We start from the raw sequence: 17,891 nt of genomic DNA on the forward strand, positions 1-17,891 counted from the left end.
GTAGGTGGGAGAGCTGATGTTGGGCTCGATAGGATAAAGGTGCTCCAACAGGTGACGCAACTGGCCAAATGCGTCCGTAGATGCTTGAGGTGAGTGTGTTACGCGGTGCGTAGACACATCCCTGTATACTGGGCACACTTATAATAGTTCAGAAAAACTGACTCCAAAGGAAAATTTAAGCGAAAGGGTTAACAAAGAGTCAACACGAAGGTTTCATCATATGGTTAGTTTTTAGTGGTTCATAAGTTCTTAAATTGGAAGCGTTACATCACGCCAAAATAATTGTATGCAATCCAGCACAGTTTCCAAATAATGCCCCAATGCATTTCGGACTAATGAAAGTCCTTTGTCAAGGAGCCCTGCGAAAGGATACAAAAATGCAACTTAGATCAACGAAGGATGGACGGAGGGTAATCAAGTGACATGCTATGTTACAGTGATATCGGGTTCAACATGCATTAAAGAGGAGGGTAGATGGGCTAAACCGGAAACAACCAGTGCGTGCGGGAGGGAGTGATAGCGATCCGATCATGTTGAAGAATCTTAACAAAGGTTGGTAAGTGAACGGTTGAAAATTAGGAATAAGACGATACGGGTGTGCTAGGAGGAAGCATGCGGGTGAACGCTACGTGAAAAACAAAAGTGACAATAAGTAAAAAAGTGGGTCTCACGTTTACAACTTAGCAGAAGGCTCACGTCGGTGCTGCAAAAAGGGAAAGGGGATAGTGAGAAGTGTGCCTCACATAAAGTGAGAGGTTCAAAAAGTGCTCGGAACGTGCAACTGTAGATCACTTACTATGGAGCTGTTTAAACGGTGAACCGGGTGCCTGGAACTTCGCGGAGTTACTGCGAAGTTCACAGGAGGTGAAGGCGGTTGAAATAGACAAAGGACAACGTAGTGGGGGAAAGAATAAGAGCGGCCATCTTACAGTGGAGTGTGGAGATTAAAGGGTGTGATAGGATAAGTATGCAGAACAGAGGACACAGTATCAAACATGATAAGACAGGTAAATCAATTATAGGTAACAACTGAGTTCTGTTCGGTCATTCAGGCCGAAGGGTTTCAGAGACTGAAGTCTATAAATCCATGAGGTTTCTCGTTGGAGAAGTGTCTTATTATTGTCTCTGCCCTCAATGTGGGCAACGGTTTCCAATACAAGATATTTCAGTTGTGCCACACTGTGGTGGGCTTCATTGAAATGAACAGCCACGTTGGATTTAGTGTTTTTGGACCTGATATTAGACTTGTGTTCATTAAGTCTGATTTTGATTTTTCTGCTCGTTTTTCCCACGTAGGCCTTGCCACATGGGCATTTAAGCATGTAAATAAGGTTGGCCGAATCACATGTGGCATCTACCTTGAGATTGATGTTAAAACCTCTCATAGGGTGGTTCAGGGTGTTACCTCCAATGACGTTATTGCAATTGCTGCAGTGGTGGCACGGGCGAGTGCCCGTGTGAGTGGTTTTTGTAACGGCTGGTTTTGATAATATTTCTTTGATGTTCATTGGTCTACTATACGCAAAAATGGGGGGTTCTTTAAACAGGTCACCAAAGTCTGGTTCCGATGATAGTATGCGCCAATGCTTTAGGATGGTTTTCTTGTAAATCCTACTTGAGGTAGAGTACCTGGATACTAATGCCATTCTGGAACTTGGATCCTTCGTTTTGCTTTTCAGGGTTTCTGACCGTGGGATCAATTTCACTTTGTCATGGGCCTCTTTGATGATATCATGTGGATATCCCCTGGTGGAGAATCTGCTGGCCATTGATTTAAGTTGAGTGTCTCTTTTGACGTCATTAGAAACAATCCGGGTCACTCTGAGCATCTGACTAAACGGTAAATGCCTCTTCAAAGAATCCTGGTGAAAGCTGCTGTACAACAGGGTGTTGTTACGGTCGGTTGGCTTCCGATACAGATCTGTTTCAATGCCCTCAGGGGTGATTTTTACCAGTACGTCCAAGAATGTGATTTCTTTGTCAGAAATATTCCAAGTCAATTCGATCCGGTCATCTTTAGAGTTCAAAGTGTTTAATGCTGATTCCAAATGGTCTCTAGTGCCTTTCCAGATGAAGAATAAATCATCTATATAGCGTGCATATAGTTTCAAGTTGGCATTCCAGTCAATGTTGGTGAGTATATGGTCAAGTTCGAAGTTCCCCATGTAAATGTTCGCGTATGTGGGCGCGGCACAATTGCCCATGGCCATCCCGGACATCTGAAGGTACCATTGTTTTTCAAAAGAAAAGTAGCTATGGTAAAGGGTGAAAATCATAAGTTCCAAAATAAAAGATTTCATGGGGTCCGTGATGTCAGATTTCAAAAGTGCTAGTTCAATAGCCTCGATCCCACCAGCGTGGGGGATGGAGGTGTATAGACTCTTGATGTCGGCCGTGCACAACAAAAATTCCTCATCCTCGTTAATTTCAATAGAGTTCAGCTTATTGATGAAGTCAGTGGTGTCTCTGGTATAGCTCTTTAAGCTGGTAACCATCGGTTGTAGATACCGATCGATAAATTTACCGATCGGTTCATGAACTGAACCCCTTGTGGATACGATCGGTCGAAAAGGTGGGTCCATGAGGTTTTTGTGAATTTTGGGGAGCATCGTTAGAGTGGGACTCCTTGGGTGATCCACTATCAGATATCGCCTGGTTCTATCGTCAATGACATCCTGTTCTTTGGCTTTATCCACAATGTTAAGTAGAACCTTCTTGTATTCATTGGTGGGATTGCTCTCAAGGGGTAGGTAGGTGTTGTGGTCAAGAACATGTTCTCTTGCTCTACGATTATAAAGATCCGTGTTAAGGATGACTAAGGCGCCTCCTTTATCGGCTTTCAAACATTTTATTTCCGGGTTGTTGGCTATGTTTAACAGGGTGTCATGGTCTTTGATGGTAAGGTTTTTGCGAGTCTTTTTCCTGAAGTTAATCTTGGCGATGTCTTGTCGTACAAGGGTCTCAAAAGTGTCAATGCTCTTATGGTTGCTGGGAGGCATGTAATCACTAGGAGGTCGTAATCCACATAGCAAGTCTGGTTTGGTTTCTTCAGTGGATTTGGTGATGTCGTCGTACTGCATAATTCCTGTAGAGTTGAAGTGAGCGTGCTGCCAGCCAAATGGACTCCACCACAACTACAAGGCAAACCCAAAACGAGGAAGAATCGTTAGTCATCAACATTTCAGATACCAACCTCACTATGAACCAAACTAAGGTCCTACAGAAGGGGATGTCATTTATTCCGACCAGTAACACCAATCTCCTCGAACTAGAAGTTAGTACCTTTAAGCTAACAAGAAAACTACGTCTCAAACACTTTTTTGAAAGAGTTTTGGAACCATCTAAAGAAACCAAACCAGACTTGCTATGTGGATTACGACCTCCTAGTGATTACATGCCTCCCAGCAACCATAAGAGCATTGACACTTTTGAGACCCTTGTACGACAAGACATCGCCAAGATTAACTTCAGGAAAAAGACTCGCAAAAACCTTACCATCAAAGACCATGACACCCTGTTAAACATAGCCAACAACCCGGAAATAAAATGTTTGAAAGCCGATAAAGGAGGCGCCTTAGTCATCCTTAACACGGATCTTTATAATCGTAGAGCAAGAGAACATGTTCTTGACCACAACACCTACCTACCCCTTGAGAGCAATCCCACCAATGAATACAAGAAGGTTCTACTTAACATTGTGGATAAAGCCAAAGAACAGGATGTCATTGACGATAGAACCAGGCGATATCTGATAGTGGATCACCCAAGGAGTCCCACTCTAACGATGCTCCCCAAAATTCACAAAAACCTCATGGACCCACCTTTTCGACCGATCGTATCCACAAGGGGTTCAGTTCATGAACCGATCGGTAAATTTATCGATCGGTATCTACAACCGATGGTTACCAGCTTAAAGAGCTATACCAGAGACACCACTGACTTCATCAATAAGCTGAACTCTATTGAAATTAACGAGGATGAGGAATTTTTGTTGTGCACGGCCGACATCAAGAGTCTATACACCTCCATCCCCCACGCTGGTGGGATCGAGGCTATTGAACTAGCACTTTTGAAATCTGACATCACGGACCCCATGAAATCTTTTATTTTGGAACTTATGATTTTCACCCTTTACCATAGCTACTTTTCTTTTGAAAAACAATGGTACCTTCAGATGTCCGGGATGGCCATGGGCAATTGTGCCGCGCCCACATACGCGAACATTTACATGGGGAACTTCGAACTTGACCATATACTCACCAACATTGACTGGAATGCCAACTTGAAACTATATGCACGCTATATAGATGATTTATTCTTCATCTGGAAAGGCACTAGAGACCATTTGGAATCAGCATTAAACACTTTGAACTCTAAAGATGACCGGATCGAATTGACTTGGAATATTTCTGACAAAGAAATCACATTCTTGGACGTACTGGTAAAAATCACCCCTGAGGGCATTGAAACAGATCTGTATCGGAAGCCAACCGACCGTAACAACACCCTGTTGTACAGCAGCTTTCACCAGGATTCTTTGAAGAGGCATTTACCGTTTAGTCAGATGCTCAGAGTGACCCGGATTGTTTCTAATGACGTCAAAAGAGACACTCAACTTAAATCAATGGCCAGCAGATTCTCCACCAGGGGATATCCACATGATATCATCAAAGAGGCCCATGACAAAGTGAAATTGATCCCACGGTCAGAAACCCTGAAAAGCAAAACGAAGGATCCAAGTTCCAGAATGGCATTAGTATCCAGGTACTCTACCTCAAGTAGGATTTACAAGAAAACCATCCTAAAGCATTGGCGCATACTATCATCGGAACCAGACTTTGGTGACCTGTTTAAAGAACCCCCCATTTTTGCGTATAGTAGACCAATGAACATCAAAGAAATATTATCAAAACCAGCCGTTACAAAAACCACTCACACAGGCACTCGCCCGTGCCACCACTGCAGCAATTGCAATAACGTCATTGGAGGTAACACCCTGAACCACCCTATGAGAGGTTTTAACATCAATCTCAAGGTAGATGCCACATGTGATTCGGCCAACCTTATTTACATGCTTAAATGCCCATGTGGCAAGGCCTACGTGGGAAAAACGAGCAGAAAAATCAAAATCAGACTTAATGAACACAAGTCTAATATCAGGACCAAAAACACTAAATCCAACGTGGCTGTTCATTTCAATGAAGCCCACCACAGTGTGGCACAACTGAAATATCTTGTATTGGAAACCGTTGCCCACATTGAGGGCAGAGACAATAATAAGACACTTCTCCAACGAGAAACCTCATGGATTTATAGACTTCAGTCTCTGAAACCCTTCGGCCTGAATGACCGAACAGAACTCAGTTGTTACCTATAATTGATTTACCTGTCTTATCATGTTTGATACTGTGTCCTCTGTTCTGCATACTTATCCTATCACACCCTTTAATCTCCACACTCCACTGTAAGATGGCCGCTCTTATTCTTTCCCCCACTACGTTGTCCTTTGTCTATTTCAACCGCCTTCACCTCCTGTGAACTTCGCAGTAACTCCGCGAAGTTCCAGGCACCCGGTTCACCGTTTAAACAGCTCCATAGTAAGTGATCTACAGTTGCACGTTCCGAGCACTTTTTGAACCTCTCACTTTATGTGAGGCACACTTCTCACTATCCCCTTTCCCTTTTTGCAGCACCGACGTGAGCCTTCTGCTAAGTTGTAAACGTGAGACCCACTTTTTTACTTATTGTCACTTTTGTTTTTCACGTAGCGTTCACCCGCATGCTTCCTCCTAGCACACCCGTATCGTCTTATTCCTAATTTTCAACCGTTCACTTACCAACCTTTGTTAAGATTCTTCAACATGATCGGATCGCTATCACTCCCTCCCGCACGCACTGGTTGTTTCCGGTTTAGCCCATCTACCCTCCTCTTTAATGCATGTTGAACCCGATATCACTGTAACATAGCATGTCACTTGATTACCCTCCGTCCATCCTTCGTTGATCTAAGTTGCATTTTTGTATCCTTTCGCAGGGCTCCTTGACAAAGGACTTTCATTAGTCCGAAATGCATTGGGGCATTATTTGGAAACTGTGCTGGATTGCATACAATTATTTTGGCGTGATGTAACGCTTCCAATTTAAGAACTTATGAACCACTAAAAACTAACCATATGATGAAACCTTCGTGTTGACTCTTTGTTAACCCTTTCGCTTAAATTTTCCTTTGGAGTCAGTTTTTCTGAACTATTATAAGTGTGCCCAGTATACAGGGATGTGTCTACGCACCGCGTAACACACTCACCTCAAGCATTTTTAAAGCTCCCACCCTCTGAGGGCAGGCTTTGTGTTTGCTCCCATTTTGTGGGAGATTTAAATACTCTCCCACCAGACAGGAGCAAACACGTTTCCCTCGCCGCGCAGTTGTGTCCCGGGGAACGGCTCTCTGGGACACAGCAAGTGAACCGGTGGCGATTGGGTTCCCGGGCCTTTAAGGGCTCATGGAGAGGGCCATTTGTTATTTTTTGAAGTCATGGTCCATGATACTTTGGGCCCTGAGAGATGGAGTCCCCGGAGCCGATTATTGCTCAGGGGTGGGGAGGGCGAGGGACCGCATGTGCCCTCCACTTAATTAAAGAATGCTGACCCTGGAACCCCATTTTGTGGGTATTTTTTGCCGCAATCCCACAGTTCTCTGGGATAGCAGCAAAACGTGCTTTTTTTCAGTTTTGCCCATGGAGTACATCTGGGTCTCCCCCAACGGGTCCTAGTATAGCAGGGAATTTCTTCCCTACCCCACTTATATAATTTTTCTTTTTAAATTCAGGACAGGGGACTAAGTCCAAGAGTTCTGTAATGGCTGCCACTAGCATATTTCTCATGTTTCTTGCAGCCAATCAGAGTGCTCGCTTCTCTGGGAGTCTGACTCCTGTGGGAGCAAAATGGCGCATGGAAAAAAAGCTCCCTGGGCCAGAAAGCATACTCTATTTTTTAATTGGCGCTACTGCTAGCTTCTTACGAGAGTCCCTTGAATTTAATGGTGCAGATATACAAATATTTTTATGCCTTAATTTCTCAAAAAACTACTAAACAGATTTACACCAAATCACAAAAAGCACAATCTGCGGACTAATGTATAGACTGCTGCCAAATTTGGTGTAATTCTGTTCAGTGGTGTTTGCGGTAGCACTTCTTAAAGAAGTCTATGGAAAAGACATTGGGGTTTTGCTATTTGGGACCCCCCTTCTTTCTCAGCCCCCATTTGACTGATCACCTTGACACTTTCCATGCACAAACTAGGCAAAAATGTCCAGTGGAGATTCGTCAAACAGTGCTAATGTTATTTGCAGCACAAAAACGCAGTTCTTGTGAAAACGCCGACTTAACTATAATTGCCCAGTAGCAATCGCCAAGAATGTGTGTGTGTGTGTGTGTATGTGTGTGTATTCACTGATAAAACCAAAGGTTACAGGTTAGTTATAGTTACGCTGACTTTTTACACATACAAAACCATAGAAATTCAGCTGTTAAAGTTATACTTATGTTAAGAAACTTTGACTCGAAGCCTTAAAATACTTAATGGCACGAGTGATAGTTTCTTAAGATCTCAGACGCCACTTGACGAACCTCACCTCAAGTACTGGGGAAATTTGTTTGGAAAATGTCATGAAGATTCATCAACCGCTGCCAAAGATATAGGCAACTGAAAATCACCTTTTTAATAGAAACTACTTTGGCGACCCCCAGTAGGAAAAAAATACAAAAAAAATATATATAAATATATATATATTTATTTTAAAAGTTATGTATATATATTTATTTATATTCAAAATGTCTTGGCTACCGTGAAACCTAATGCAATTGAAAACGGTATTGGTTGGACATTTGTATTTTTCTTGAAAAAAAATTGGCATTCATGCTCAGGGTACTTTTAAAGTGCAGCTGTTTCCTATCACATTCACCATGCTAATTGGTCGGTCCTGCAGGCGCCAGATAATCCCTCAAACTAATATCTGTACATGGACTGAGGCACTTTTCGCATGAAGGCAAATTGAGTCTTTAAAGAATGAAGAGTGTGAAACTCCATTTTCTTCACTTGATGGGCTTGCATTATTCATCTGGAATGTGAAACTTTAATGAATCTGCATGCACACACATATGTACGCCTTGAACATTTCTCTTAATAATGCGATGTTACTAATAATGCATACACTCTTATACGATATCATAAAAGTAAAATCCATCTCGTTAATGAAGCGAGCAAGAATTAAAAGTGCCTTTCCTATGTTGTAGGCCCTGAAGGAAAGCTTTATTAAAGCCATTGGGATCGGAGTAGGTTTTAATCTACAAAGGATTGAGTTTCATCCCTCACCGCTGCAGATGGAAATAGGAGAAGTGTACAGGGAGACTAAGATGCTACTGGATGGAGAGGAGGAAGAGGGCTGGCTCTTTGAGGTATGATTGGTTTATAAAGCAGTGGGCTTACTTGAAGACATAATGCATCTCTTTGCTATTTTTAAATCTGTCAAATAATGGTTTACAGATCATCATTCCAGTCACCCCTCAAGCATCCGTTTCAATTGCTTCAAGTACATATATCCTTCACATGCAAATATTTTAACACCTACAAAAATGTGCATGATTTGTGGCTAATGGGTTGGAGCTGTAAGTCTCTACATCTTCACACACATACAAACATAAGCGCTTTTGACGAGGGTTAATCATTTAATTTTTATTTTTTACTAATCTTTTTACATTATATTAGAGGTACGAAGGTAACAGTGTAGATTTTGGCATGCTGTCTGTTTAAAGGCTTTAGACAAACTTTCTCTTATCCTTCCGCTATTATTTTCTTAGCATTGACCTAACCTGTTCTGTAGACCAAAATGTATGAATGATTTTCTGTATGAACCAATTAAAGTCATCTGAACATTTAACTAATATTCCTCTTAGGAAATCTACATAACATATGATGGTAGACTTGAACACTCCTTGCTTTCGAAGCAATGCAAAAGAAAAGGCATTACATCCTTCCTGCTCGAGCCCACCCACGAAGTTGCAAAGGGTGGGAGTAGACGAACAGTTTGAACTAAGAATAAGAATTGTTTGATTTTATACAATTTCATGTAGCAGTTTCTGGCCATATCGAAGTACTACAGGCGTCACTATTACACAATATAAGGTTTCTCCGCTACAGACCTTGGAAACATGCGTTGGACTTTGTTGGAATCTGAACTCTTTACCTACATTTCACAGCAGACGTCAGTGGTGAACGTTTTAACTCACTTGAGCCATCTTTCCAGCTGTATTGGGGCCGAAAAGGCCTCCCTTGTGGCACTGGTTCTTCCTTGTGTGGGTGGTGTGGTGGGCATCTGAAGGCAGAGTAGGATGCACTTCACATGCCCCCCTCTTCTTGTTGTCATGCCAAACGAAGATGAATGCAAATGGTGGCCCCTGATGGCATCTGTCAGCTGCTACCAGGGAGTGGCCAGGGTCCACCTCCTTTAAGCACCCTTTATACCGACTGCGAACCACTAAAAAAACCTTTCGTTTTGATAGTTTTGCTCTCATGTCTAGACAGGGGTCGACACTATTCAGATCTTTGCACTGCACACACGAGGGCTTCTGAGTTCCCATGCTAGTGGGAACTGTCTGTTCAATCTAGACTCGTCCGCATCTTCTGTTCATTTCTGTAGCCAAGGACTTTAAACTTTTAATTGTTTAACCTCGCGCCATGAGCGACTTTTTTTTGGCAGGTGTTGTTTTTAAAGGCTCTGAGGTGTTAATTAAACAGTTAACTTCCCTTACCCTCAGAATAAAATGCATGATCTTAAACACATCTTTTAAACTAAAAGGATTAGATTTGAAATGTGAAATGATGCAGTGAAGTAATAAAAGCCAAAAAAGCACGTCTACGAGATAATTCAATTTGCATTTTTTTGTTTTTTAAATTAAAGAAATCACTGAACGCTTTTGTTATGCAGTTTGCTTTATTGCTTTGCCTCATAGTTACGTTCCGGTGCCTGGGTTGGCTGTAAACGGATGCGATAGCTACTTGACCTTCTTTTTTAAATTGCATGAAGTTTTCTTTCTAATCGCAGAAGAAAGGATCCTCGAAGCCAGATGTACCAAATGACTGGTCACAATTTGCACACTAACTTTCGCAACCAGCCTTTCATTTTTAGATGCATCCTATGTATTGATAGGTCACATCACAAAATCTCTAGTTGCTGGGAGTAGGGTAAGATCGGTCTAATGAATAATCATTAGGCACTTAGGGCCATATGTATCAAGATACCCATTTGCGATTCTCAAAATGCGATTTTTAAGAAATCGGTATTTGAGAATCGCAAATAGGTATGTATGTACAAAACGCATTTTTGGGCGATTTCTTAAAATTCCTTAATTGCGATTAGCAAATTGCGAAATCGCAATTAAGGCATACTTTCCCATTCATTTCTATGGGCCAGGAGGCCCATAGGAATGAATGGGAAATTATTCGCAATTTGCGATTCGCAATTTGCTAATCGCAAATTGAGAATAATTTCAAGGGTGCAGGGGTGTCCAAAGGACACCCTGTTGCACCCCTGAAATATGCATGGGTGCACATGTGGCGCACATACATGCCCCAAAGGCATGTATGTGCGTCAAATGGCACTTTGAAAAATGCAAAAATGTGCATTTTTCAAGGAATTCGCAACTTACCACCAACTAGAAGTTGGTGGTAATTTGCGATTCCTTAAGAACATTTTGCAAATTTTTTTTGCTTCATACATTGCATTTAAGGAATCGCAGAATTTGCGATTCCTTAAATGCAATTGCAAAATAAGGAATCGCAAATTTTGCGATTCCTTATTTTGCACCAGATTTTGCTTAATACATACCATGTAGCAAATTCCCATTCGCAAAGGCCGAAATTCTGCGAATTGCGGCCTTTGTGAATGCGAATTTGCTTGATACATATGGCCCGTAGCTGTTTGTGAAGCCCTGCGATTATCAACAAATAGAATCATATGGTGGCCTGCAAGGAACAGCAGACCATGATCCCATTACTTGCTTGCATTCACAAAGGGGGCGGTCCAGCTAATTAAAAAAAAAAAAGATTTCCATTTGGAAAAACATAAGGAGGAGGAAGATCACTGCCTACGTCCCCGAAGCTGCCAACATTATTCACAAAAGGCATGGTGTCTCTCAAGGAGACATCTTGCTCTTTGCAAATCCCTTATTACTTTCTTTGAGTTCTCGTTAACCGACTAATGGTTTACAGCCACAGTTGAGCTTACAAATCATTGACACATACCATCCCAAATCACAGTTATGAAGATGGGGTAATAATTAATTGCAACAGTAATTGGAATTGGGTGTGGGTTGGTAAACCCGTTTTTAAAGTTGGAAATTCGTGTCTAACTCAAAGAAGTCAATGAATGAATGGGACATTTGTAGATGGCACAGCTACCTCGAACCGAGGTGTCCCGGTGCTTCCAGGGGAAATAGTGAACCAGAGACCAGTCCTGATAAACTAAGAGGATGGAAGTTAAACCATTTCAATAAACAGTCTTATGAGTGCCTGAATTTGTGTGTTCCTGGATGGCAAAGTCAAGAATAGGAAAATCATTCTGCAGATACTCAGAAGACGAAGCCAAATTGCTGAAATGGACTTTACATGATACTTTTTTCTATTCAGAGGATACAGCAGGGCGGCCCAAGATTTCAGGCCACCAGTTGCCAAACCCCACTATCCCTATTTTACTGCCATCAAGGGTCAAAGAGATTAGATTCATCCACAGAGATAGATAGCTCTTTGAGACAAGACAAGAACCTAAGAGCAGTTTTCGGTGCGGACATGTCCTGTCTCAGATTAAGATGCGTATTGTCTACGTATCAAAGATGCATTTAGTGGTCACAGTCCTGTGATTTCAAGAATTCCATGTTTTGCCACTGCAAAATTGCTTTGTACATCTGGTCCTAACTTCCAGCGGAGAGGGGATAAGTGCTGCATAATTTAAGATGCACCCTTTCCTCACTGTGCCACTGGATTCAAGCTAGCCTGGCTGATGAAGGGTAATACTCAGAAACCGGTCCCAGGATGCTTGTTTCCGGTCATGGGAGGACCAACTTGGCAGTTCGGTCTGAACTGTTCCCATGAGGCACAGGGTCAGGACTGATTTGCATATGGCTGGGTCCATATGATGGTAACGTTGAATGTCCTCAAAGCAATGCAAAACAAAAGGCTTTGGCATCCTTTCTGCTCGAGGCCTCCCGTGACCTTGCAAAGGATGTGGGTAGACGAACAGTTTGGAATAAAAATAATAATTGTTTGATTTTATACAATGTCATGCAGCAGTTTCTGTCCATCTCGAAGTACAACAGGTGTCACTATTACACAATATAAGGTTACTCCGTTACAGGCCTTGGAAACATGTGTTGGACTTTGTTGGAATCTGAACTCTTTACCTACATTTCACAGCAGACGTCAGTGATGAATGTTTTAACTTACTTGAGCGTTCTTTCCAGCTGTATTGGGCGCTCAAAATGCCTCTTTTGTGGCACTGGTTTGCATATGGCTGGGTCCAAACTGGGGTTGCATGGTGAGCAAAAGAACAATGGATTCAACCCAGATCTCTTGACTGGGGGTGAATGTATGATTTATTCAGCATTCCGTCCATCATTTGTTTGTGTAGCACTTTTCACCCTAAGTGGGATGGTTATGCCCAGACGTGTGTCCCTTACTCACTGTGCCACTGGATTCAGGCTACCCTGGCTTATAAGGGTAATACCTAGAAACCGGTCCTAGGATACTTGTTTCCGGTCCAGGGAGGACCTGGCTTGGCAGTTCGGTCTGGACTGTTCCCATGAGGCACAGGGTCAAGACTGATTTGCATATGGTCGGGTCTAAACTGGGGTGGCATGGTGAGAAAAAGAATGACGGATTTAATCCAGATCTCTTGACTGGGGGGGTATTCAGCATTCCGTCCATCATTTGTTTGCGTAACTCTAGCCCTAGCCCTAGCCCTAACCCTAACCAGTCACAACTCTAGCAATAAGCCATAGGACCAATCAGAGACCAGACCCTTGCAACCAATCACAGTCTTAGTCCTACCAGCCAACCAGAAACCAAACCCTGAGTACAATAGAAACCCTAGTCCCTAGAAGCAATCAGAACCCCAGACCTATCAGTCAATCAGAACCCTAATTCTAAGTCCAATAGGAATCCTAGATTAAGGAACCAGTCAGAGCATAGATGTATGACCAATAGGAAACTTATATAAAGGGCATGTGACCTTAAGCACAGGCTTATGTTCCGGGAGCGGAGAAGCTGCTCCGGCAGACCGAAATCTTCTTGGAGACAGACAGGCTTAATCCACACTTGGCAAGTACAGGTTTTAACCCTAAATGTAAGGCCTAAATCTAAGCCACTTAATATGCTTTTCATACACTTAAACAAATCACTTTTTTCTAGCCAAAAACCAGTGCTACATACTGTTGGATTTGGCCCTTTTTGCAGGGTCATCCCTGAACTTTTTGCCTTTCTCCTAGCCTTTTTCCTGACGTGGTGTTAGTGGTTCTAGGACTCTGGCGTCCAGTGTAAAGTTTGTGCGCTCTCTGTGGTAAAACATGGTAAGATTGGTCAACACCTGTTTGGCATATTTAATTTACATGTCAGTCCCTTGTAAAGTGGTATCTCATATACCCCGGGCTGGTAAATGAAATGCTACTGGTGGGCTTGCAGCACTGATTTTGCCACCCACCAAAGTAGGCTTTCAAACCTGTCTCAGGCCTCTGCCATTGCAGGGACTGTGCGTACAGTGTTACTGCCGCTGCGACGTCGCACCTAAAGTGTGTGCCATGTCTGTGACCCCCCCTTTTACTACATGTCAGTCACCCTAAGGTAGGCCCTAGCTAGCCCTATGGACAGGGTGCATTGTAGGAGAAAGGTAGGACATGCACCTTAACAGTGTGACATGTCCTGGTAGTGACAAATAGCCATTTTGGTTTCTCACTGCTGTGAGGTTTCCCTCCCATAGGAATGCATTGGGTATTCCCTGATAAGTGTTTCAGTGGTAATCCCTGATATGGTCACGTTTGGTATGTTTGGAACAGTGACAATAAATGCTACACAATGGTGTGCGCAGATTTATTATAACTATTTTAAAAATGCCACTTTTAGAAGTTCGCATTTCTGTGTGCTATGTGTCTGCCTGCCTGATGTGGATTGCATGTCTGGCTTTGGAGTGACAGGGGCTGGTGAGATGTGTGTGGCTCCAGGAGGGGCAGGGTGAGTCAGTGCTAGGCTGAATAGGGCATCTGCATTTGGAGTAGTGGGAGGGGTAGTCCCCTGACCCTGAATGGCATTGTGCCTGCCTGGGTGAAGGCTGGCTCCGCCCCCATGGTGTGCCTGATGACAGAGCCCCAACCTGACAAAGGAGGGTTGGAGCCCTGTAAGCAAAGTGCTCCACACCCCCCAGAACCAGTTGCAACTGGTTCTGTTATGTATCATTTTAGAACCCTATTGTAAGTTTCCCGATTCATGTCCTTATATAAGTATAAATCACCATATCCTTATATAGGCATAGAAATCATAACCATATTTAGGCATAGCTCATGCAGTCCAAATACGGCAGGGCTACTTCCACTAGTTCCGAAAATCCACAACGATTTCTTGGAAAACTCAGCTTTAGCAGCCGGGGACTTCCCCTTGCTTGACTATTGATTTGTCCAAGAACTCATGGAGTTTTCAAAGTACTGAGACTCTTTGATGATGTCATTATGTCCAACTGTACGTCAAAGTCGACACCTTCAAGGTATAAATATGACCACAGTCGCCCAAGCAAACACATAGTGGTTTGGAGCAGTTCGACTATCTACTTGCCCGACCCGCCCTGCTACAGCAAGTACCGAAGGAAGCCGACCCTCCAGCAGACGCACTGAGAAAGACGCTGTCTTTTCTCCTGCATGAAATCCAGCTCCAGTGTTTCCAAGCTACCCTTGCGGGTTGTTGGGAAATCGAGTCCCGAGACCGACCTTCTCCATTCTAACCTAAAGTATGGAGCTGATTAGACCCTTAGAGAAATCTTGAGCAGATTCTTGGCAAAAGAATACTACATTTATGCTACACATCACTTCTTCCCTAGTACTAAGCTTAGGTTAGGTACACCGGGGTAGGCGTATTTTAGAAGCACCAGTTGAGTACTTTTAGCCTCTGTTATTTATGTATGTATTTATCTATGGTTTAGGAACCATACAATGCTCTTACAGTATTATTTTATCCTACTCTTTATACTGTATGCATTGTATTTTATAAACAGTTTTACTATTGTTTCAGTTCATTTCTTATGCTTGAGAAAGAAGACTGTTCAATAAATACTTTTATTGAAAACGCCCGTCTCTCTATTTCTCGGCACCTCTGGTGAAACGAAGCATGCATGATTGACTGAGTGAAATATCTATTTATTGTTTCCATGACTCTGAAGATACGTTTTATCTTGGGGAAACAAAGTTGTCATGTTTATGCGGTTGTCAGAGACTAATCCCTTCTTGTGAATTAAAGAACGTTTCTAGTGACCTCTGAGCTACCTGGCACACACAATTAATTCTAGTATATTCGATAGAGACCTAGTCGACCTCAGTCCTACGTCTAATCTATAGGATATATTATCCCAATGCGCAGAGCATATTGGGAATATAGGAACTACACTACAGTTCCCCAGCCCTATGCCAGGGCAGAACAACGAAAATGTTTTTTTATAAATATGGGGGCTGTGACCCCATTAAAGCGTGCTGCTCCAGTGCTTCCTTGTGACGTCGGGCTTGTTGCTGCTGGGCCCCAGGAGGACCCGCCACAAGGGACTGTCTCCCTGCTGGAGGGCCCTGTGTGCTGCCCTGCCTGGGCACAGCTTTACCCCTTGAACTTCAAGGACTCCGTGCGCTTCGTGAGCGCTATCTTTTTATTGCCAAAGTGAGAAGCACTTAAGCCCTGCTGCACTGGGCTGAAAAGCATCCTAAGGGAACCCAGGCGTGGGGATTCCCCAGTGATCCAGAGGAAAGGAGCGGGAGCCCACCCCGCATGATGAGGAAAGTGGGAGCCCACCCCGCATTTACTAGTATTGAGGAGCGGGTTCCCACGCCGCGTTTGTGTGCCCCTAAAGGCGGGAGCCTACCCCGCACTTCAGCCAGAGAAGAAGACGTGCCGCACCTCGAGTAGCCTGACTGTGGGCGGGGCCGAAGGCAGCCAAGCCGGTGGAGACATCGCTCCGCAAGGCAACCGGTGGCTTCCTGGGTTTATCAGGCTGTGACGAGGCCCCAAAAATCCTTGAAGATCCCTGGCCAGATTACGGGTGACCTCAGAAGAAGGGCGGGAGCCTACCCCACATTCTTGTACAAGAGGAGGAAGCTTGTGAGCTGGCACGGGCAGCGCTGCTCGTACTGGTGTGTGCCAGGGAAGAGAGGGGGGAGCTCAGTCAGGAAGTGCTCCCCCACTCTCCTGCGATATCGTTGCCAGTTTTCAGCCGCCCTGCAGTTGGAAGAAGTCCTGGCTGGAAAGCGGGACACGGAACCTTCGGAAGTCAGGCGAGGCTAGCCTGACTGTGGGTGGGGCCTCCCCACGTGAGAGGAAGCCAGGCAGGAGTTGCGCCTGGTTGTAGGCAGCCCACTGTCCTGACGATGAGGAGACCAATGCGGCTGCACGGTGAGAAGGATCCCTGTTGGGATCGGAAGACAAGTGGTGCAGGCTTTGGTCCTCCTGAAACGGCCTCGGTACAAGAGGGTGAATGCTTTAGGGACTGGAGGGCCGGTGGTCATGGGCAGCGTTGTTGTTTCCGGCCCGAGGAGCCAGTGGCAGATTTCGCTTGGTTTCTAAGCTAGCACCAACATTATTCCTGCATTACGCAAGTTGTGCCACATGGTCTCCGGCAGCTACAAAGTTCTAGGTGCTGAGAGTGATTCAGTCCAGAGACCCTGGATCGGGCCGTGCCACAACCTTCCTACAACTCCTAGAGGGAGCGGAGGCTCCTGGAAGTAGGGAACTACTGCCTCACACGATGAAGGGGCACCAATATCAGGTGCGACCTGATAACAGAAGCTGGTCATGTCAGAAGGGGCATGTGATGATGCTAAATGTATACTAAGGTACACAGAGGACCGGACTTGGCATACTGTGCAGTTATGTTCATATCTGTGCAGGGGGTGATGTATTATGGAGATGATGCCCTGTATGGCTGATGATTATCTGCCTAACAAAGCTCATCATAAGGTGGTTGTGCTATGTGTACCACTATTGCCAGTAGTTACTGGTTGCCTTGCTAACGGTGCACTGATGATATAGGATGATGTTTATTGTGATGACTGCATAATGTGGTTATGCTTATGATGATGCCTAATGTTATGCCTACAGAGTTTACGCCTAGTGTGATGTTTAGGCCTAATGAGTTATGCTGATAAGGATGCCAAATATTGCATAATGTGTTTATGCTTGTGATGCCTAATGTCATGCTATGATGTTTTAGAATGATGCCTATTGTGTAATGTGTTTATGCTAATGAGGTTTGGGCCTAATGTGTTTAATGCCTACTGTGATGCTGACATAATGTGTTTATGTTGCTAGGTATATAATACGGAGGCCATTATTGTGTCAGTAGTTACTGGTTGTGTTTTACATTCGCTACTTGTGCTTTGTGATTGTTCTGTCCGTGGCCTGATTGGGCTGGTCCTGTATATAATCCCCTGTTAATATTGCCTAGTGCCAGTTAACACAGTGTATATGTGTGATTATGATCTAATGTGTTTATGATAATACAAAGACTATTTTTTTATATAACCTTGTGTGGAGTTTCTTTTGTGGTGTGCCTAGTGTTTTGCTGCTGTGTGAGTGTGTTGTGCAAACGCTTTACACATTG

General features: G+C 43.8%; 1 protein-coding gene across 1 annotated transcript in view; it reads left to right on the forward strand.

Annotated features, from left to right (window-relative positions):
- AASDHPPT (aminoadipate-semialdehyde dehydrogenase-phosphopantetheinyl transferase) overlaps window positions 1-17,891 on the forward strand; it is a 254,795-nt gene that overhangs the window by 117,939 nt on the left and 118,965 nt on the right. Inside the window, exon 4 of the mRNA XM_078657030.1 lies at window positions 8,293-8,454. Within this exon, the coding sequence (XP_078513156.1) occupies window positions 8,293-8,454 (162 nt within the window). The remainder of the gene's footprint in view (window positions 1-8,292; window positions 8,455-17,891) is intronic.

Source organism: Lissotriton helveticus, chromosome 8, assembly GCF_964261635.1.
Source record: "Lissotriton helveticus chromosome 8, aLisHel1.1, whole genome shotgun sequence".
NCBI classification, from domain to species: Eukaryota; Metazoa; Chordata; class Amphibia; order Caudata; family Salamandridae; genus Lissotriton; species Lissotriton helveticus.